At 39.5% G+C, this 22,045-nt stretch overlaps 2 protein-coding genes across 6 annotated transcripts in view; one reads left to right on the top strand and one right to left on the bottom strand.

Annotated features, from left to right (window-relative positions):
* The first annotated feature begins 68 nt into the window (after positions 1–68).
* Positions 69–2,713, top strand: slc19a3a (solute carrier family 19 member 3a). Its single transcript, XM_046074157.1, has 7 exons — positions 69–215; positions 614–849; positions 957–1,518; positions 1,652–1,730; positions 1,997–2,189; positions 2,306–2,447; positions 2,564–2,713. Exons 1-7 carry the CDS (start codon positions 69–71, stop codon positions 2,711–2,713), a joined length of 1,509 nt encoding a protein of 502 aa, XP_045930113.1.
* Positions 2,202–22,045, bottom strand: part of agfg1a (ArfGAP with FG repeats 1a) — a 25,681-nt gene continuing 5,837 nt past the window's right edge. Inside the window, exons 2-14 of one of the 5 annotated variants that reach the window (XM_046074266.1) lie at positions 18,302–18,395; positions 15,832–15,947; positions 14,229–14,394; positions 13,415–13,577; positions 12,208–12,324; positions 10,176–10,247; positions 8,851–9,066; positions 8,025–8,202; positions 7,757–7,836; positions 7,015–7,134; positions 5,016–5,168; positions 4,095–4,189; positions 2,202–3,754 (exon numbers count right to left, since the gene is read on the bottom strand). In XM_046074266.1, the coding sequence (XP_045930222.1) occupies positions 3,695–3,754; positions 4,095–4,189; positions 5,016–5,168; positions 7,015–7,134; positions 7,757–7,836; positions 8,025–8,202; positions 8,851–9,066; positions 10,176–10,247; positions 12,208–12,324; positions 13,415–13,577; positions 14,229–14,394; positions 15,832–15,947; positions 18,302–18,395 (1,630 nt within the window). In that variant the 3' untranslated portion in view covers positions 2,202–3,694. The remainder of the gene's footprint in view (positions 3,755–4,094; positions 4,190–5,015; positions 5,169–7,014; positions 7,135–7,756; positions 7,837–8,024; positions 8,203–8,850; positions 9,067–10,175; positions 10,248–12,207; positions 12,325–13,414; positions 13,578–14,228; positions 14,395–15,831; positions 15,948–18,301; positions 18,396–22,045) is intronic. The other 4 variants (XM_046074267.1, XM_046074268.1, XM_046074269.1 and 1 more) reach the window with 4 other exon arrangements.

The raw sequence follows: 22,045 nt of genomic DNA, 5'->3' as shown, positions 1-22,045 counted from the left end.
AAGTAGCACGGCACGGAACATACACACAAACACACACACACCTGAAACAGGCAGAACGCCGGCAGAAGATGGAGGCAGTGAGGAGATGGAGGGCCGACTGGAGGTATCCCACTACTCTGCTGTGCATGTACGGATTCTTCAGCACAGTTAAACCCCTGGAGCCTTTCCTCATCCCATACTTGACAGGACCGGACAAGAATCTGACGACAGAACAGGTATAAAAATTTTGGACAAGAAGATAAATGACTGATTTAAGCAATTTAAGAAATCAGAAAAAATAATAATCTAAATCAGGAGAGTCTAAAAGTCAACAGACCAATCATGAATGAGTATCTACAGTATTTGAGTTTGTCTCGTCAGTTTTGTGGCTTTGACAGCAAAAACTAAAATGCACTCATGCACTCACTTTTTTGTATTTACATTTAAATGTTATTTCATGACAAAATAACCCAGCTGGTGAAAGAGTAAAGCGTTATATAGGCTACAGTCTTTCTTACTTGAGTGGCTATAATAGAATCATGACTATAAAACCTGATTTATTGCTATGAGGAAACAGTTCCTGTCTTACACTCAATGGCCTTTCACATTTATCTGTTGGTGCATTGCTTATCAGGTAAACAATCAAATTTTCCCGGTGTGGACGTACTCCTACCTGTGCATGCTGGTGCCGGTGTTCCTGCTGACTGACTGGCTGCGTTACAAGCCTGTGGTGGTGTTCCAGTGTGTCACCCTCTTCATCACCTCAGCAATGATACTCTGGACGAAAAGTGTAGCAGCAATGCAGGCCATGCAGTTCTTCTACGGGGTGGTGACCGCCAGCGAGGTGGCCTATTTCTCCTACATCTACAGGTCACGTACTGTAGCTCAAAGGGCACAGCAAGGTGCCAGTGCTGCCAGGATTGAATATGGCATTGTTGTATGAGAAAGACATGATATTTTGAATGTGTTTATTACAGTGTGGTAGATCTGAAGAGGTACCGGAAGGCAACATCTTACAGCCGCAGTGTGCAGCTCCTGGGGTACACAGTGGGCTCTGTGCTGGGTCAGCTGCTCGTCAGCTTCAACCTCATGTCCTACAACAACATCATGGTATTTACTCTAGTACTCACCGCCATCGCTCTCCTCGCTTCCTGCCTCTTGCCAATGCCACAGCAGAGCATGTTCTTTCACCGAAGACATACTACTGGACAGACAGAGGGTACAAAGAGGCAGCAGGTAAGTGGGACTGGAGATGCAACAGAGCACACAAGCGGATTAAAGGTATCCCTGGAGGATATGAGAGATGAAAAAGTTGATAACATAAGTGAAACAGAGGAGGGAGCAGTAAAAGGACTGGATGAAAAAGGGACTAAGAGTGAAGACTTTGAGGAGTTGGTTGGCACAGGGAGCTGCAGCCAAGTCCTCCTCCAGCTGTGGAGGGACTTTCGCCAGTGCTATTCCTCCAGACAGCTGCTCTACTGGTCAGTGTGGTGGGCAATGGCCACCTGTGGCTACAACCAGACTGCCAACTATGTGCAGGTCAGTTGTGAAGGCAACATAAACAAAATAAAGGGACAATTGAAAAGCCACTCACCTGCTTTCTTCTTTATACATGTTGATCATATTATCACTTTCGTGTGTGTGTGTGTGTATGATCTACCTAACCCTGCAGGTGCTGTGGGAGCATGTGGAACCTTCCCAGAACTTCACTATCTACAATGGAGGCGTGGAGGCAGTGTCCAACCTGTTGGGTAGGCGACATCACATCAAGGTTTCCAGTGCAGAGTACAGACTAGGAAAGAAAAAAATAAAAACTAAACCAAGTGGAGCATCATGTTGTTGTTGCCTCTATTTGGAATGATATTATTATAGCCTACAAGTTATATATTCCAGCAAAATATTTGATTTTAAAAGGGAAATAACTTGACAGCTATTGGTGATGTATTGAACCCATTTCCTTAGTGCTTATTCAGTTGTCATCTCTACCACAATAATCCTGAAACAATGTGTGTTGCAGGTGCAGCAACATCCTATGGTATAGGCTTCACTGAGGTGAGATGGGAACAGTGGGGAGAGCTGGCCCTCGGCGGTTTCTCTGGACTCGGGGCAGCAGCACTCTTCCTCATGACCTTCATCGGCAACATCTGGGTCTGCTACACTGGTTATGTCATTTTCAAGTGCCTGTACATGCTGCTGATAACAATAGCCATGTAAGAGTGTTATATGATAAGGGGTTGTTTTACCCCAGAACTCAGACCTTATTTTATTACAGGCAGTACAGGGGAAACAAGCATTCAAATGAACAAAACACACGATTTCTTTTTAGGTACCAGATTGCAGCTGACTTGTCAATGGAAAGATATGCACTGGTCTTCGGAGCAAACAACTTTGGAGCATTGGCTCTACAGACAATCATCACTTCTGTTGTAGTTGACAGTGGAGGACTGGGCCTTGGCATCATTCCTCAGGTGTGTCGCATGATCAGAAAATGTGAAGTCTTCTGTAGATGCAGCAGAAGTCCACTCATCACAGTTGTTGTAAATGCGTTTGAAATAGTTTTTAGTAATTTATTTTTGTTTTGCAGTTCACCATATATGCCAGCTACTTCTCAGTCATCGCTGTTGTTTTTTCACTTCGGGGACTGTTTACCATTTGGAGAGCACAGAGAAGCAGCAAAGAGTCCACTCCTCCAGTCAAAAATGACCCTCAAGACTGCAAGGAACACACTTTCTGAATAAATATACCAGCTGAGCTAATCACTTGTGCTTTTGGTCCCCACTGCATCAAAGTGGCCACACCAAAAGTCACCAAAAAAAAAAGCTTAAAATTACTGACTGCAATATCATGAATATAAATCTTTTTTATACAAAACAAATATACAAGGTTTTCCAAGGTAAATCCATATAAATGAATAGTTTGGTCATTTCTTATTTAAAATTCATTTTAATATATCTACTGTATATATTTACATATTAACTTAAAATTCTCTAATACCCAATGTAAGTAGTTTTCAGCTCATCAGTCATTCCTGTTTGTCCACATATGCAGATTATGTGGATGAATATATCTCAAGAATATATCTTGTGGCCTAGGGTTCTGTCAGCAGGGCAGGGGATGGCAGAGAAACGAGTCCCCTGCCCATCCCTGATGCAGCAGTCACTCCTTCTTTTATCTCTCGCCAACAGAATAGGTCTTTTTTTTCCTTTTTTAGTGGAACAGTTTACCTAAAATGATCCTGCACAAAGAAACAGTTTGGTTCTTCACAAATACAGCAAGTGGCAGTACCCATTATCTTTTGCAAGCAACAGTTCTGTCTTAACAAATCTTGTGTGTTAGATACAAATACTGATATGCACAAAGAGCTAATTTCCTAAAAGAAAAACAAGAATATGTACAGATTTGCAGCATAATGAATGGAAACACCATATGCAATAACTTAGTTTTCAGCCAGTTTGATTATACATTGTGGTTCAGTAGAGGCCAGTTCACAGGTTAAATAGAGAAGAGGGGATCAGCCTCTACCTCTGCACACACCATCACTTTGTTTGTAGCCATAGACAGTCTCTGTCATATTGTTCCATCTGTGACAAACTGCGATAGAAAATACAAATCCTTACAAACATTGTGTTTTTAAAGCTACTTGTGAAACAAAACAGTGCAATAGGTGCAAGCGCGCCAGTTATTGACCCTGTAGTGGAGCTGATTGGATGGATCGCTATAAGAAGGGATTTGTTGAGGAGCCTCCTGTTGGATATTGTGCAGATGGACCAGCACCCTGGAAGGAAAAAGGGACACATTAAAATACCATCAGAAGAGTACTTATTACTACTCTGCATTAAGAGAGGGGTCAAAATAAATCTAATATCCATTTAAATTAAATGATAATGTCTAGCTTTAAACTAACCACTTGTGGTTTTTTTTTATTTTTATATCAGAACTGACATAACCTTGACATGTAATCAATGGTCTAGTCAATGGAACTAAAAGGAGGTATAAGGTGACTGCCTAATCTCTATTAACAATAGTCTTGGCTCATGGGACCGATGCCCCTATATTCCGCTCTGTAAAATGAATTTCTTCCACAGGAAATTATATCATGTAGCCCTCTTACTAACCAGGAAAGGGTTGCTAGAAATCATAGGTCCAGCCATCGCCTGGCCGAAAGGAGTCACAACAGGCTTGGTCTGGCCAAAGGCTGGAAATCCTCCACCTGAAAGACATGTACATTGTCATTTAGCAGATGTGATGGACTGGATCAACTTATTTATGGCAACAACAAACCAAAAAGGACTTCTTCACTTGTGTTCAAGTGAGCAAACCTAATCAAGCACCAGAATAGAATTAACATGAATTCAAACTAGGGCTGGCCCAAATGTCATCTTTTGAGTTTTGACGCTTCGATAGTAATTAACAGCGAATAATCGAACCAGGCGGAAAGCAGGCGGAGAGCAAACTGGATGTGCGGTATTTCTGGTAGAGGAACTAAATAACACCTTATTATGCAAAATTCACTTTTAACTTTTATTACAGCGAGTAAATGCTCTTCTACAATCGGCCTAATATAATTATTTAAATGTGTTCATTATGTTGTTGTTTCCAGCTTACAGTTTAGTTACTGATTAATTTTAAAATGTAGGAAATTTGACTGCTTTGATCTGTAATGAAATTAAGCAATTGTAAAATTAATAAAATGCCATAACTTCCACACTACTGCTGTCGTCACTCAGTTCAAAGTGCTCCCACACAGCTGAGGACTTCATTTTGATTTCCCTTTGATGTAAACTGGAGCATTACGTTCCCTGCTGTCGGTAGAGGTCAGGTGCGCGAAAAAAACCCTCAATAACCGAATCTCAGAATTGAAATTGGAATGTGTACCCAACAATCAAATATTTGAATAGCCCTAATGCAAACAGATATTTTAAGTGCAACAATGCGACAACTACTCAGCGAGATGCACATGGCAGCTTGAATTTCAGCATTGTAATTAATGCAGATATGTTTACATCTACATGATCTACACACAGACACACACGCACCATTGGGTTGCTGGGGATACGCTGGAGGCTGAGGGAACGGAGCCTGGCCCGGAAAGGGTTGCTGGAAGGTTCCACTAAAGCTGGTGGGGAGGTTGTAGGCTGCAGCATTCCCAAATCCAGCTGGCATACTCATGGAGCCTGTGCCAAATGATGCTGCAACACAGCAGGACAGCAAGTGGTTAAAGAAGCCTATATAAGACATTTACAGGCATACGACAAAATAAGCTATTGCTTCATTTTTCTTTCAAAACAACAAGACTTTTACCGTACACACCACCCCCCCCCACAAAATGTTATATTACAGTTGGCACACATTTGCAGAAAAAATAAATAAACAAATGCAAAAACACCAAAACATTATAAATATTAGTAGTTTTTTTTAAAGCAATATACTAGAAGTTAACTTGAATGAGTGAGGCAGAATCTCACAGTGCGTGCATTTGTTCAGTTTAAAAACATGCACGTAATAAGGTTTTCTCCAGACAAGCCTTAGAAAAAAGAGAGGCTTTATCTAAACAAGAGTCACACATGAGGCTTCTACACTTGAAGTGTAGGACCAGTGTGTGACCTCTGGTGACCACACAGGAATTCCCAAAGTGCATCAGGTAGAATCAAAATATGTTAAGTAAGACAAACGATGTCTGGTAAAAATGCTACATCCAATGCCCACTAATGAGAAAAATCCAATGACTGGAATTACACTTAACTGAATATGAAAGCAAATCCAGCGAGGTTTAGGCCCCGAGTCTTACACTGCAAAAAGTGAGCTCTCAAAAACAAGGGGGAAAAGCATTAAAATGTGGGAAATTTTACTTAAAATAAGCAAAATTATCTGCCAACAGAACAAGAATATTTCACTTGCTACGTAAGGACAAAAAAAGAGAAGAAAAACAAAAAAACAATACTTGAAACAAGTGAAATTCTCTAACATAAAAAGAAGAAATATCTTGTCAGACAAAAAAAACAAGTATGTTTTGCCTTCAATTAAGATAATTACTGAGATTTTAGTTTTTGCAGTGTAGAGACCCAACAGTTTTCAGTGTTGTTACTGGGTTTATTCATTGAATGAAGCATTTTATGAAACTACCAAGCCAATGAATGACTAGATGATTGTTACTGCACATTACAGCTCATAGTTAGTTTTTATATTTATCATCTTAAGAAAGGCTGAAGAGAGTTTATGCTTCTTGCCAACTGATAAAAAGGAAAATGTTGAAGAAGCCATTATCAGCGAATTCACCCAAAAGAGGGCGCTAGGGTCCTCCTTAAGAAAAAAAGGATACCCATTATCTATCCAACTATCACAACATTTAGTCATAACGAAATTACATAATTCTAATCACTCTGGAAATTAATTATTATTTCTTAAACCAAGATTTTCCAAGGAGATGCATTCATTTATCGACAACATTTTCCTGATGGCGGGGGGGGGGGTGGGGGGGAGCATAAAGGAACAAGAAGGCACTCCCAGAGCAAGCCACATGAGAGCAAAAGGGAAGCACAGAGCACAATGGAACCTACCAAAGGCGGGAGGATAACCCTGCCCATGAAGAACCCTCATCAAGCCTGTCCAGCAAGGCGAGAGCAATCAGACAGACAACTGAATCTCAATTTCTGCAACTTATGGTCTCTTTCATCTTTTTTGCACACAACAAAAAAGGGCAACACTGGTCCTGCTATTCATTTCCACAGTGAACAAAATGACTAAATTGGCATTCAGCACTTTTTTTAATGTTATAATTTCCTCTTCTACTTGCCTGACTGGATGCCCCTGTGTTTGGCAGTGTGGTTTGGGAAATATTCACTGCTGTCTGTGCAAAGGTTGCCACTTTGGGTGTGCAAGGAAATGTAACAAATAATACACTTACTGTACAATAATGTAACACACCTGCAGCCCCCCCCATATAAAAAGGCATAAAAAATCTACACCATTAATCTAACTGAGTGAGTTGATTGGGTGGTGTACTATATGTGCCACACACACACAAAAAAAACACACCTGCTGCTGCTGCTGCCGCTGCCGCCGCTGCCGCCATGTTTGCTGTTCTGCCATTGCTTTGGAATGGGTTGGTGGGAGCTGCTGCTGGAGCAACTCCTACAAAGGGATTAGTTGACTGAGCTGTTGGAGAGGGGCACCAAGTAACCAAGCATGAGTACAGAATGTGAAACCGAACAATGAAGTGCATGACTTAAACATGATAAAACAAATCACCGGGTCATTGAGGCCAATTTCAACATGTTAATATCTACTGTCAGTGGTGTCTCCCCGCTCCCACTTGAAATCTCCTGTTGATGACCATTTCAACATTAGTGTCCTTCACATACAGTCCACATTTGTTCTAACTTAATAATCTCAGTGCTAAAATAACCAATGAGGCAGGTTGGCCACAAAGAAACAAAAACTCCTGAAAGAGAGTAAAGCTTATCCATGTCTGACATAACATGAGGATTTTATTTACAGAATTGAACTCCATAGATTGATGATCCACCCTCATTTTATGATCACATCTGCAACCTCTTCTTGACATCTCAACCAGGAAAGTCTTTAACATACCACAAAAGGTACTAAAGTTGTCAGCTGTGAAATCCAAACCACTGGATCTAGCTATAATTACGTACGCTGCACTAACCCTGGGGTTGCCCCTGGTTTCTGACATTACTTTAGAATTTCTAAATCATTACTGGGTTCAATTTGGGAGCACAATTAGCACAAACCATCAGGAGCCTGAGGGATCACTCACCTCCGAAACCTTGAGCCATGCCAGGCAGGGCCTGCTGTGCTTGTGCTGTTGACACCCCAGTCTCTGGGCCAAACATGCCCCTGCAGTGAAACAAAGTCAACCCATAAGCTTATCAGGAAAGCCAGTAAAAAAGGGGTCAGGTATTGGAAGTGTGGTCACTTTTTGCTTGTAGGTCAAGCTGCTGTGGATGATAAATTAGGATTTTTGGAACCCGCTTAAGGAGGAGGCTTACTGAGATGTGTATGAGCGTGTATGTTTAGTGTCTCACCCTTGTGAGGTGCTGGTGGTGTTGTAAACACTGGTGGCCGGGGCTGGGGAGCTGAAGACAGTATCCAGCTCAGCTAGAGCAGCATAGCGGTCCCCTCCTGCTGGCTGCTTCTGAGGCACACCACCCACTCCTGCTGCCACCGCTGTGGCTGAGCTCACCCCGCCAGGAATAGCACCTCCTGGAATAGAACACAACAGCAGAGCCGGGTTCAATCCACTTTGACTAATAAAAAAAAAGGAGGAAAATTCAAATTTCAAAGACAAAAGCACAAGGTCCGGAGATAGCTGCCATATTCAACCTATTAAAAATGATGGGGAATAAATGTTCAATCATTAGGAATTTGCATTCTCTACTACAGAAATACAGTTAACAGTTGTAATATGAACAACAATAAACTAGTACCAACCCAGAAGAATTCACAGATGCTCAAGTGCCAGAATTCTGACCATGTGACATTAAAACTCTGCAATGAAATTAATACACAAAATATATATAAATATATATATATATATATATAAGATAGTTCAGTAGCACTGAGGCCAGGGGGCCGATTTTGAAAAATAAGTAAACGGCCATTTCAAAATACATCCAAGCCTTGGCTAGACCAAAAATGACGGCATACAGATTGTGATGTTTTCTAGAAAATGTACATGGATTCTGTTTTAAGAGAGACTATGCCTGCCACTGTATTGGGAAGAAGAATTATAGGGACTTAAATCTATGCGCCTCATTACATAATGTTTTAAGTTGTGTCAACTTCTTTTTTTTGTCAACCTCTATCCCTACAATTGAGATCTACGATACAGGCTAGGCATGAGAAGTTTACCTTGCTCTGTTTTGGCAGAGCTTAACACGTTATCCAGGTCAGCCAGGGCTGCGTATTTATCGGCAGGGAGGCTAGTACTCTGTACAGCATCTCTGCCAGCTCCTGTGGGGTTACTCTGGGAGGAGGAACTGAAGGATCCAAAGTCAGCACTACACGATTTGGGGAAGCTGTCAAAATTTGCAAAATTGGCATTTGCTAGTCCCCCTGAGGCGCTACCTGCATGAAAGAGAGAGATTAAAGAGTCATAAGGGGGACCTCGATTGTTGGTTTTGAGTAACAGCATTAACAGGGTGGAGAGGGAGATAAGTAGCTGCATAGAGGGTAAAGTTGGGGTGGAGTCAGGCTGGGGCTAGGATACCTTCATTATCGTTAGGATAGAGAGCAACACTTCTATAACATGTCCTCTGTGACACTACACTATGCTGGCTCTCTGTTAGCCTACAGACTTAAGGAACTCATGAAATTAGCATTTGTGTTAGAAGCGCATGATGTGCAGTACAGCACCTTTCTTGAGTGCCTCTATTTCACCTGAGGTCTGTGGATCAAGGGAGTTACAGACAAAACCAAGCCAAAATGTATTAACAGTGACATGGAAACCAACTTGATAGTTCAATGGAAAATATATTTAGTCTGCTATCCATCCTGGAGGCGTGACCAAGCCCTTTAATGAGTAGACCATTGCTTTCAACCAGATCTAAGACTGTTACTAGGGAAATAAGGCAGTCATTGCTTTTTTAGAGCAAACAAACATCAAAAGCAGGTAAGTGTATATTTTTTTTCCACTCCAAGAAACTAAACCTATTCAAGAACGGCTTAGAATTTTACAACTGTAAATATCTGATGGTGGTTTTAAAGTAAACCCGAAATTATTGTTATTCATCACATGAGATACTGAATTGCTGAAAATGTACTAAGTAACTTATAATAAATAACTGATGGAAGATACCATAACGGTATAGTGTTCTTATGTTTCCTAGTTATTGTTCTACAAGGAAAGGATGTGTTAAAAAAACAAACAAACAAACAAAAAAAACAAACAGTCAATGGCTGTCTGATTCTACCCAGTATTTATCAAATTCTATTTCTATTGCTTTTAATATTTTGCATTACTATGTTCCCATTTTCTTCCATTTGGTCTATTCTCCATAGTGGTTCTTATAATCCCCGTTTTCAACCAGTGAGATAGTGATTCACAGTTACAGACACAGAAAGAGCTACGTGCTGAGGCTTTGCATCCACAGAGAGGAGGATCACTGTGACTGCAAATTTGAGACAGTTGGAAAGGGTGAAAGCTGTTAAGAGGGAAAGCCCAGAGAGAGACTTACTGTGTGCACCTGGGAGAGGCAGAGCAGTGGCAAACTCACCCATACTGCGGCTGGATGAGAGCACAGTGAACGCTGGCAGCCAAAAATCAAAGAGGGAGGGAGAGATGGGGTGATGAGCAATGTAAGACAGGCCGGAGAAATAAAAGAAATCAACTAAACCAAAAGGTAAAGATTTAAAAGCGTGAAGTCAAACAAATCAACTGCTGCTGTGACAAAGGATGAAAAACACATGTGACAGAATGGACAGCTAAGGCCAAACAGCAGAGTTTGTGAGAAAGGGATTATCTTACAAAGCACTCACGCACTCACAGACAGACAGACAGACACTTCATCTATCAAGCAATAGGCATACTAAAGGATAAAGGTGCGGCTCCACATGAAGACAGATATCAGTGAAAACCTCCAGCAGAGGGCACCATAGTACACAACATTTTCCTGACACTAGTGGGAGGAGGCTAAATTGTGTGTTTGTATGAGAGAAGGAAAAGTGCTCAGGCAAGAAGACAGAGAGAGTTACTGCTAAGCAAATAGTCCAGGAAGTTTTAAATAACATATATGCTGCACATGTTACATAAAACTGCATGAATGTCTTGGAGAAAAATATGGACCAGAATGACACAGGTAAGATTAGGCCACCGGTACGTCCTCTACTCCATATTTTAAAGACCCCAATATACCAAAAAAAAAAAAAGACAGCTTTCAGAGCAAAGCATAGACTAAATCATACTGTGCCAAATCCACAGTAAGCATGTATTTACACTTAACATTAAGCCCCTATTATATTCTTAAATTATATTCCTACAGGGACAGTGTGGTTTGCTGGTCATACATCACTATAATCTTTGCCTAATGAGTGCACAGTTATCTTTACCCATTTAATTTTGTAAAAAATAATCGATATATATTAGTCCTATCGCCCCACACTCAATTTTAAACCTAAAGCTGTGTACATGTATACATAATATACATTATGTATATCCATCAATTCCTTTTTATAAATGGGTTTGCTGTTGGGTTTGCTGTTGGTTTTTCACAGTGAGTAACCTGTGGACAAAATAAGACATTTGAGGACGTCATCTTGGCCTTTGGGAAACAGTGATTGACGTTTTTCACCAATTTCTGACATTTTATAAACCAAACAACTGATCGATTAATCAAGAAAATAATCGATAGATTAATCGACAATGAAAAAGATCGTCAGTTGCATTTCATTTTCAAATATAGATATTCTACAAAATACACTTAAGAGTGAATGCTTTTAGTGCAGTGGTTCTCAAAGTGGGGTCCGGGAACCCCCAGGGGTCCTTGAGGGGGTTCCAGGGGGTCCCCAGCAAAAGGGTCAATCATTTATTTTCACTATAATTATATCCATTAGTAACACAATGACAGAATGTATGACTATTTTGGTCATGAGTTTCATATATTTTCTGTAATAAAACATCTAAAAACCCAATTTCCTATCTGATGGTCGATCCTAGGACAAAATCTTATCAAACTGAGGTCTGTGGTCTTATTTGTCAGTTAAGGGGTCCTTGATGTGAAAAAGTTTGAGAACTGTTTTAGTGTGTCTGCACTGCTGTACCCAGTACTTCATGCCCCGTGCTCACTTTTTGGCCTTAGGCACATACCATGTTAACATAATGTCATTAGTATTCAACTGCAGCCAAGGACAATTTCTTTTAGAAAAACAGAAATATGTATTGGCATTATTTTTGTTTGGATTCAAGAAATGTATACACCCAACTTTCAGGTTTAGCTTCATATCTTTGTTATAAAACCTTTGGAATGAAATGTGACCATCTCAGAGAGAAATTTGACATCAGATAAATGGACACTGCACATGGTGTTACAACAGTTAAGATACAAATTGCAACTAAATGTGTGAACTGACAGAAAACATGACTGACAGTGTGCTGCATGTGAATAGGTTGTTTGTGCTTCGCCTACATGTAAATTCTCAACACAAGTTTGTAGCGAATGTCTGAGTGATTTGGATGTGTTCCATTTGTCCAGTGGAGGGAACTTGCTCTACCTGTATTCGAGGGATGAAATGGGGCTTGGGGTGCGGAGGGGAAACCACCTGTTGGCCCAGAAGTGCTCCCGAATGCATCAAAATTAGCAAAGTCTGCATTTGCGTTGGTATTCTGTGCTGTTGGAGGTGGTGTCAGGATGAAGTTCAGATAGGCAGATGAGCAAAAAAACAAAAACACAATGAGTGGAAAACAGTGGATGAGATAAAGATAGAATGGATTTATACATATAATGAAAAAAGTAATGGATGACAGACTGCAAAAGAAATACAGTGGATTATGTGCTAAATATGAGAGATAATCGTAAGAATCCTGTCACATAACAATAAAATGAACAGCAGCTTAAACGGTAGGCAAGATAGTCTGATGTTCAACTACTCCCTTAATACACTGTCTGGAACCCTTGCTGAGCCCAGAGCATCTAAGTGTGTGCGTAGCACTACACACATCATAAATCTCAGCAAACATGAGCACAGATGCACACCTCTGTGTGGAGATGTGTGAATGCCACTTACTGCATTAAGAGTGAGTCTTGATGAGAAATGAGAGGATATTATCCTCCATGGGAAGCAAAAACTAACAGCATATGTTACATGCATAAGTAACTATGGAGATGTGTCAGCTCATAGCACCTCCGGTACATTTCTAAAACGTATGGCTATGTTTTACAATCATGGAGGCAAGTGGCTACTGACATTTAACAGACTCTGCATGATCCTGAACTTTTGCCTCAGTCTATAAGATGTTAATTAGAATCCATCATCAATCAACTTGCAGCAGCCTCTTTACACACCTTAAGAATTTTAAATGGCTGCAAAGTAACATGATGTCTAGTATTCACATCCTTTATCACGCTGTTCTTCACAAAAACAGGCACACATGCCTACTGTCACATAACACATTTTAAGCTTGAAATGAATCACATTTCTCTCTCCAAACAACAGGAGATTTCACCCATAAACACCATGAACTGGTGACAAGACTTAAACTGGTGAATGAAAACATGCATGGACTCAGAACCCTTCATGGCATATTATCAAATGCTCTTGTTACAGCCTGTGAAATAATGTTACCAAGACAACTTTCAAATAAAAGAAAAAAAAGGACTATGCACTGCACAGTGTTAAAACTCAAACACAACAGATCACACTGATGACTCAATGTGTTTTTTGCCCCTATTGCTCAATCATTTTTTTGTCTGTTCCTTACTTGTGTGGCTGTTGAAATGTGCAAAGTTAGCAAAACTGGAGCTGGCGCCTGCATTCATGTTGGGCGGGGCAGCAAAGATGTCTCCACCCAAGTCACTGAGGAGGTCAAACCTCTTGTCATGGTACTGCTGTTGATGGGTTTGTCCACGGCTCACCACTGGAGACTGGTGGAGACAAGAGATGTATTTGACAAAACTGCAGGTATGTGTTGGTCAGCATGCATGAATGTGTGTGTATGTCCTTGAACGACCTTCATACAAAGACTGAAGGAAGAAGAAATATAAAATGTTCTGTGAACGCATTAGTAAGGAACAATGAAATCTAGCCCTGTGGGTATATTTGGTTGTTGACATCTGATTAAAAATGATAAAGCTTAAAGACATGGCTTCATCCTATTAGTTTTGAAGAATTTACACTGTTTAATTAATCCCCAGATGTACACAAGTTGGAAGTTTGCAGATGTAAGAAGATTCAAGATAGGGTCTGATATTAACTTCTTACAAGCATTGAAAGCCAGAGTTCTTCTTTATCAGGACGATAAATAACTAATCAATCAAAAAGGTATTGCTGAAATCCAAAATTATTTTTAAATATATTGTGCAACTTGTGCCATGTAATATTTTCTTATACATTTATGCACAATTAGTACAAGCTTTACAAGAGACATATATTGACCGTTCAAATGCTGATGATGACAAGGAGCAGTAAAATCATCAGTTATTGTTAGCAAGTCATTAAACCTCACCAGTCCTTAGAGTATCGCAAGAATCACATATTCATTATATGTACGTTTGTGTGGACTACATAACTCTCACCTGATTTGGTGGGGTGTTCTTGTTGAGGTGTAGAGAGGGTACCGACTCCCCCAGGAGGGTTTTGAGTGGTCTAACCTCCGGGGTGCTGCTAGTGCTGCTGTTTGAGGAGCCAGAGATGGAAGCATGGACGGATGCCACAACCTTGGCCTGATCAGGAGGCACATACCTAGGACAAAGTTCACATTACATGCATTACACAACACTACATGTGCCAAACAGGTGTCAAGAAAACATTACCAAAACCTTACCAGATGCAATTGGCTAATTGGCTATTGGAATAATATTTAAGATAAACTAAAAATAGACTAAAATAATGGTACTACAGCCTTTGGCAATACTAATCTCATGCAAATCAAGTAATAACAGGGATTGGGAATCACAGCTAGCAGACAGTCCATGGTACCATGTGTGTATTTGTGTGCTATAGGAGAGGACCATGTGAGTGACAATGCCTGTCTAGAACAAATGGTGGCACGTTGAGACATGCACTGTTTATCGTTCCAATTCTGGTCAGACTTAAAGCCATTTTATACTTCTGCGTCGAGTCTATGCCATAGCCATGCCGTCTTGACCATTTATCCTAGTGCATTGGTTTCTGTGTCATTCTGCAATTACACTGCCACAACGCTAGTTAGTGGCGATGTGTCTATGTTTCACTGTGTTCTAGTTAACTATTGGTTTAGCCTTCTGCTAACTTGAATGGGGGTAAAATGATAATCGTGCAGCTCTCCTAGACTTTCCAAATGTTATCAGACTGAATAGATCAAACTCTGATAGTGAATCAAGTCATTTTGTTGGCTTTGTGATGCTCAAAACAATGTATTTTAAAGCACAGAGCACTTCCTGGGGGCTTGAAGGAAATGCGATTCTACCAAGCCAATCGCAGTTCTTGTAGTCTGCATCATCGCTACGTGTAGTTACATTTTTGGGGAGGTGCCCATCAGGCTACGGCGTAGGGAAAACGGCCATGCGCAGGCTACACCATACCTTCGGTGTAGATTTGACGCTAAAATATAAATTTGCCTTTAGAGACTACACACTGGAGACAGAAGCGCTACCACCTAAACTACTGTGTGTAATAATATAATCCTCAACTATGAATACACAGAAAAAGAACCACATCTGTGGTAATGTTTCAGTTTTTTATGTAAACAGTCTGCATAAACCAACAGTGTCACTATATCAATATTTACTTCTGATGACCAATCCCTAATTTGAATCTATCAATATGACACTTGTTTGGCTAGCTGTGCCATTCATTTTGTTTGTCTGGAATAATTGCTCTCATTACTCATCCCACTCAGCAGTCACAATGCACCAGTATCAACTACGCTAAACCTCATAAATATAACCTGTAACTTCATGGCACAAATAGATCTTGTACATAAAGCAGCTTGACTGTAATGACCTACATTCTGTACATTTAAAGAAGGGTATCTGGTGGCTTGCTCGAGGGTAACTGCTGAGCTGCCTGAGAGATATTCCAAGCCAGAGAGAAGAAAAACACAAAGAAAGGCTACATGTTTGCACAGTGCACATTGCCAGAGGATTGTTCATATCTTTGCACTGCCAGCTTGTAAAACTGACTTATTTATTTACTTACCATCTCTTCTTCTCATATTTTTCTTGAAGGAACTCCTTGACTTTCTGTGGTTCTCTGAAATCTGGTATTGAGGAGGTTCTGTCGTCATAAAGGCCAAGCCAGATCCGTTTACAAACCTGGAAAACACAGTTGTAACTGACCGAGTGATTTTTGGTTGAACATTTCTGTAGCGCACACACAGATACAATTAAGTGCGGGACTTGCCAACCTTCATAATTAGCCATCAAATTATTAGGCCAACGTGAAACAGCGGAACAAGCAAATGAAAAGATAAGCCACGGGTAGATATAGTGATGATATGGTTAAATCGCCTTAAAGCCATCTAGTGCAGGTCAAGTTCAAAAGAGCACTTACTAATATTCTGAAAACGTAACCATGTGCAAATTAGGCCAGGACCAGAAAAAAATTGGTGTGCTCCGCAGACTAACATCTTGTGTAAATGGTTTGGAGTAAAACATGCATTGGCCCCATGTCTGGAAACACAGGTTGAGCTTGGTGAAATATTAGTCTAAGTCTCACCTTTCTCTGGCCTTGGGTTTTGGATGGCATTCCTAAAGTATTTGCCTAATCCTGTAAAGAGAGATTTATAGGCTTCAAGCGTGTGTGTGCACTCAGCATAGGGCGCCGCACTGTCGATGAAGCAAAGGTGCTGCGAGAGGAAGCGTGGTTCTTACGTCGTATACACTTCTACTGCTGGCTTTGATGCACATGCACACACTCAACAGCAAGTGCAAGCTCACGTTTTCCGTTTAACTGGAACCGCAACTGTTGAAAATATACAGTGTTATCATTGTTTTTCCTGTGTCAAGTGCTCTCTGTGGAAAGACAATAAAAGCTACGTGGAAGCAGTAGTATTTATAAAGCAGCCTTGAAGGATATATGCATCAGTTCCAACCTTGAGTCTCCAGCATGTCAACCTGCCCTGCCCCTTTGCTACAAGCTTATAATAGTTTGTGCTTCCCAGGTGGCACTGCTCTATTTCATACTCCGCTTACCAGAAATCTTGAATGATGCACTTTGGTACCTCTGAGGTTCAAATATGTAGTGCTACTCTATCTGATTACGATGGATAGGTGTGAGCTGCAGGATGTGAAGACTGTCACCTATAACCATTTGTATAATTTGACTTTGTTTTCTAATTAGTCTATTAGTTCTTTGCAATATGGTTGAAAATGTCATCACAAAAATTTACATGTCATTTCTGTTGAATGTTAATCATTTTAAAGAAAGAACTGCATACTGCATTTGCCCTAAATCTGTAAATGATTATGCTTTTGTCCTGAAAATGTTAAGCCCTACAGTTAAGAAGAAAATGTTATGACAACTGTTGATGTCTGCACTGTTCAAAGCTAAGTAGTATCAATGTAATGCATGAAATGTTTGCGTAAAAAGAACAAGACCATTGTCAAAATTGAGCTTTGTCATTAAAAGGTGCGGTCAATTTCAGTCCTGCTGATTTATTATTGTCCCATTGACTGGTTATGTTAGCAAACAATCCAACTTCCACATCGCTCTATTTTTTCACACCCGTTTTACCTTACAGGGCTGTGATTGGCACAGCACAGTTTGCACAAAAGGTGGATAAAAAAATAAAAAATAACGCTTACACATGCAACAGACACAGAGCAACATAGTGATGCCAGTAAGTTCTCTGTCTAGGCCCTGGATGAGAAGTCTTTGTTTGGTAAAAACGGGTGTCTGATGCTGCCGAATACGGTATGGAGCCAAAACATCTGACTAAAATAACAATAGGGCTGGGCGATATGGCAAAAAAATTTTATCACAATAAAAAATTCATATAATTTCATATCAATAATCTTCACGATAAATGTCAAATAAAAATAAATCATTATTTCTTTCATGTTAAATGGCTGAATTTTGCTCCTCAGTTCAAGAAACCAAACTTTTCTTTATGGTCTGAACACGACTAACACTTGATGCCAAAAATGGATCGCTTTACAGACAAAACATTTGAAGGCACTTATGATAAAGTATGCATGAATAAAATTAAGTAAAATCTTTTCAGTCCTTTTCTCTCAAAAAAATAAATCTTAATAGAAAAATTAAGTGCCAATTCATTCGTGATTCAAATGAATTATATCAAAATTCTATTGAACATCTGTTACGATTGAGGAAAATTCTAAAATTATAATAATCGTGATAATCATTAATGTTTTATTGCCCCGCTGCTGAGTGTGCTTAATGACTCTCAAATATTATAATAACAACGTTAATTTTTCTTTTCAAAAAAGTTTAAAATGCTTTTCTCGCTTGTGAAGGGCTAAAATAAAAGCATAATAATTTAAGTGACACTCCGTCACCCTTCAATATGATACTCATGTTGTTAATAAGGATAACACAGTGATGGCATAATAACAAGCAAAGCTACACGGTCTGTAAAACAAACCTGTCAAAGCAGTGGGAAAGTTGACCTTAATTGTGACGGGACTGACAGTCGCCATGCTCCTACCTCATTTCCATGTTTCTGTAGGAAATCAATTTCCTGTTGCGTGAAGGTTGTCATAGAGATGGACTTGACTCTATGGGGCGGATTCAGTCCTCGTCTGTGGGTGGAGAAATGAAAACGGGTCAGTTTAATTTGAAGATGCTGTACATGACAGTAGCGCTGGACAATAAAACTAATAATTATTGCGATATTTCCCCCCCCCAAACAACAATATATCAAATGTTCAAAAAATGTTTGATTTTACTCAACGGAATCATACACGAATTGGGGCTTAATTTTTTTCCTGCATTTTGTTGAGTCAAAAGGACCAAAAAAAGCTTTGTTGACAAAGATTTTATCATAAATGTTTTGAATATTCTACCTCAGATTTGTGAAGTGATCCACTGTTTGGCATCAAGTGTTGACCATAAATAAGAGTTTAAACCAAAAAATAACCAATTGATTTCTTCAACTTTCACTGAGAAGCAAAAATCAGCCTTTAAACTTGAAAGAAATAATGATTTGATACTTATCGATAGATATGAAACTTATCGTGACAACATTTTTGGCCATATCGTCCAGCCCTACATGACCCCCTCATCTGGACATACTCCAGATCCCACCTCTCAGGACACGGGCCACTTAATTAGCATCAAGCTGGCTGATGTGCGTAAATGGGGGCAAGGAAGACGGCATTAAAAAGAGAAATGACAAATCCTGACAGAAAGAGAAAGGGAGTCAAACAGAACAAAAAAAAGTGGTAGAAACTCTCTCCTAACTGCCATTGTCTGAACAGAGGTCGTCAGAAAAAGTGCAGAAAAAGAATGAGCGATCTTTAATACAGAAACTACCATTATCGAGTAACACCCATTAGCCCACACAAGCCTGGCTCCTTTTCCTAAGAAGGTCACAGCTCATGACAGCCCAAATTAAAAATAACTGGTAACTGTAATAATAGTTGCAAAGAGCCATCATTAGGCTTTTATATTAAGCTCCAGGCTTGCGTGCCTGAGTATTTTTTTTCCTCGACCCACCAGCATGTGAAAACTAATGTAGTGCTAGTTTCAAGGTTACCACATGTTTTGTCTGTGAAGGTGACCAATCAGCATTTAGCATGAGTGGAATGTTTTAACTGGACAAGAGTGCAACTGCTGAGCACACAGTCAAGCAGAAAATGGACAAAAACAAGTTACTGCTGTACAAACTAATACAGAGTTGAATCTGAGAGAGCTTCCCATATTAACATTGTGTTGCTAAACGGCGCTACAGAAAGTGTGTTTCACCATCCAAAGCCACAAATGAGAAAAACACCAGTCACTTTAAATACTTTTTTTTTTTGTTGGTTTGTTTTTAAAAAAAAACAGCAGCTGAAGTGCTGACCAGTCAATAGAATCAATTAGGAGTTACCAGTCAGGTATCATTAATATACATTAATTAATAAATCTGAAGTTAATAAATGAGGTAATAAATATATAAGAAATGTCAATATAAATGTATACATTTGTCAATATAGTTAAATAATAAGCTTCTTATTTTCAAAAAAGGACTACTTTTATTTATTTCAGTGGACTTTCATTTCGTAACTTCACATTTCTTTTTAACAGATAACAGGCTAATACATTGGCCTTGCTCTACAATTCTAAAGACTGTGCACTAACAAGTAGAGAACTACCGACAAAGACTTGTCTTTTATGATAGCAATCACCTGAGTATTTGCACCTGCCTAATAAAAAAGTTTAACTGGTGTTCAATGTTTCCTGTCGAACATGAAGTTAGTGTTTGAAGAGGACTTAAAAATGAGCAGAGCTTTGAATGTTTTGAGTTTGAGAGTAGTGTAGAGTGAGGTGTTGTAAGGACCTTTTCCTATCTTTAATTCCTTTTTTCTGTGCTGGCCTGGCCTCTCCAAGGACAAGTAACTACAATTTAATATAGCACCTTTCACAGAGCAAGTCACAATGCTTTACAATGATAAAAAATAAAAATATTAAAACCATGTTTAAGCAGTTTTTAAAGTGCCTTGAACAAGGACATAATGCTGGCAATCATAAAAGACAACTATGCAGTTTCTCCAAACTTCTCTCAAAGTTTTTTATAAACTAGTCAGCTTTTTTGCCAAAATGTTTCAACAGGCAGCTGTTCCTCTCCCGTTTTCATACCCTGTTGCTCACGCCACCTATTAAGTCTCACTTGCACTTTCCTGATTCAGCTCTTCAGGTAACCCTTGAAAAGAAATATTTTGTCATGGCACCCCTAGCCACCCAAACTCCAAATATAACATGCATATATGTACAGAAATGCTTATTGATTTGAACAATTTTAGATTCAATATTATATTAAATCATTATCAAGTTCAGTAATACAGGCCCATTGTCAGTCTCTCAGAGTAAAGGCCAACAGGTACTGCGCAGATTACAGATACATATTTAACTTAAAATAAATAATGAATCAACTTAAATATGCTTAATGTTTAATATTTCATCAGCGTCACAATTAAAATGAGCTTCTATTTAAGGTGCACAAGGAAAAATAAACAACACACAAAAACACTGCAGGCATTTTAATGGGACATGTCAGTCACTGTCATTAGCGGCGGCATAAGTGTGTTTTTAATGCAAGTTTTTTCTTTTTTCTTCTGTTGTGTGAAACTGCTGCTGTAGGAAATTAGATCCACAGTGTCACAATTACTAACACAGTGTTATACACATCGACTAGTCAAATCCCAAAGGCAGTGAAATTCTAGACAAGACTGCTAAATTATTCACTTCTGTTACCCCTTTACAGAACTGGTTTTCATCTCCACCCCTTCTTTACACAGCCACCAATCAGCTGACTGTTCAGCAAAGTATAACAAACATACATATGTATTTATAACAGTCGGATGAGGCAGAGTTAAGTAGCCACACAGTCTGTGAGTCAACATCCAAGTAGATGTGTCAATTCACATTCAACAAGAACATGGGAAGACAGGAAACAGATACACGTAAACAATGACATCTATTAGAAAGCTGAAACCAGTGGAGGACTATGGGCTTGAAGACCCTGGTATCTACACACTCTGCATGGGCACAAAAAAAAAAAAATATATATATATATATATTTTTGACACATCCCAAATACAGGTGCTGGTCATATAATTAGAATATAATCAAAAAGTTGATTTATTTCAGTAATTCCATTCAAAAACTGAAACTTAATGTATTAATGTATACATTCATTCCACACAGACTGATATATTTCAAATGTTCATTCCTTTTAATGATTATAACTGACAACTAATGAAAACCCCAAAATCAGTATCTCAGAAAATTAGAATATTGTGAAAAGGTTCAGTATTGAAGACACCTGGTGCCACACTCTAATCAGCTAATTAACTCAAAACACCTGCAAAGGCCTTTAAATGGTCTCTCAGTCTAGTTCTGTAGGCTACACAATCATGGGGAAGACTGCTGATTTGACAGCTGCCTAAAAGACGACCATTGACACCTTGCACAACGAGGGCAAGACACAAAAGTTCATTGCTAAAGAGGCTGGCTGTTCACAGAGCTCCGTGTCCAAGCACATTAATAGAGAGGCGAAGGGAAGGAAAAGATGTGGTAGAAAAAAAGTGTACAAGCAATAGGGATAACCGCACCCTGGAGAGGATTGTGAAACAAAACCTATTCAAAAATGTGGGGGAGATTCACAAAGAGTGGACTGCAGCTGGAGTCAGTGCTTCAAGAACCCCCACGCACAGACGTATGCAAGACATGGGTTTCAGCTGTCGCATTC

The sequence above is a fragment of the Micropterus dolomieu genome, linkage group LG17 (genome assembly GCF_021292245.1).
Source record: "Micropterus dolomieu isolate WLL.071019.BEF.003 ecotype Adirondacks linkage group LG17, ASM2129224v1, whole genome shotgun sequence".
NCBI lineage: Eukaryota > Metazoa > Chordata > Actinopteri > Centrarchiformes > Centrarchidae > Micropterus > Micropterus dolomieu.
This window is presented reverse-complemented; position numbering and strand designations above follow the sequence as displayed.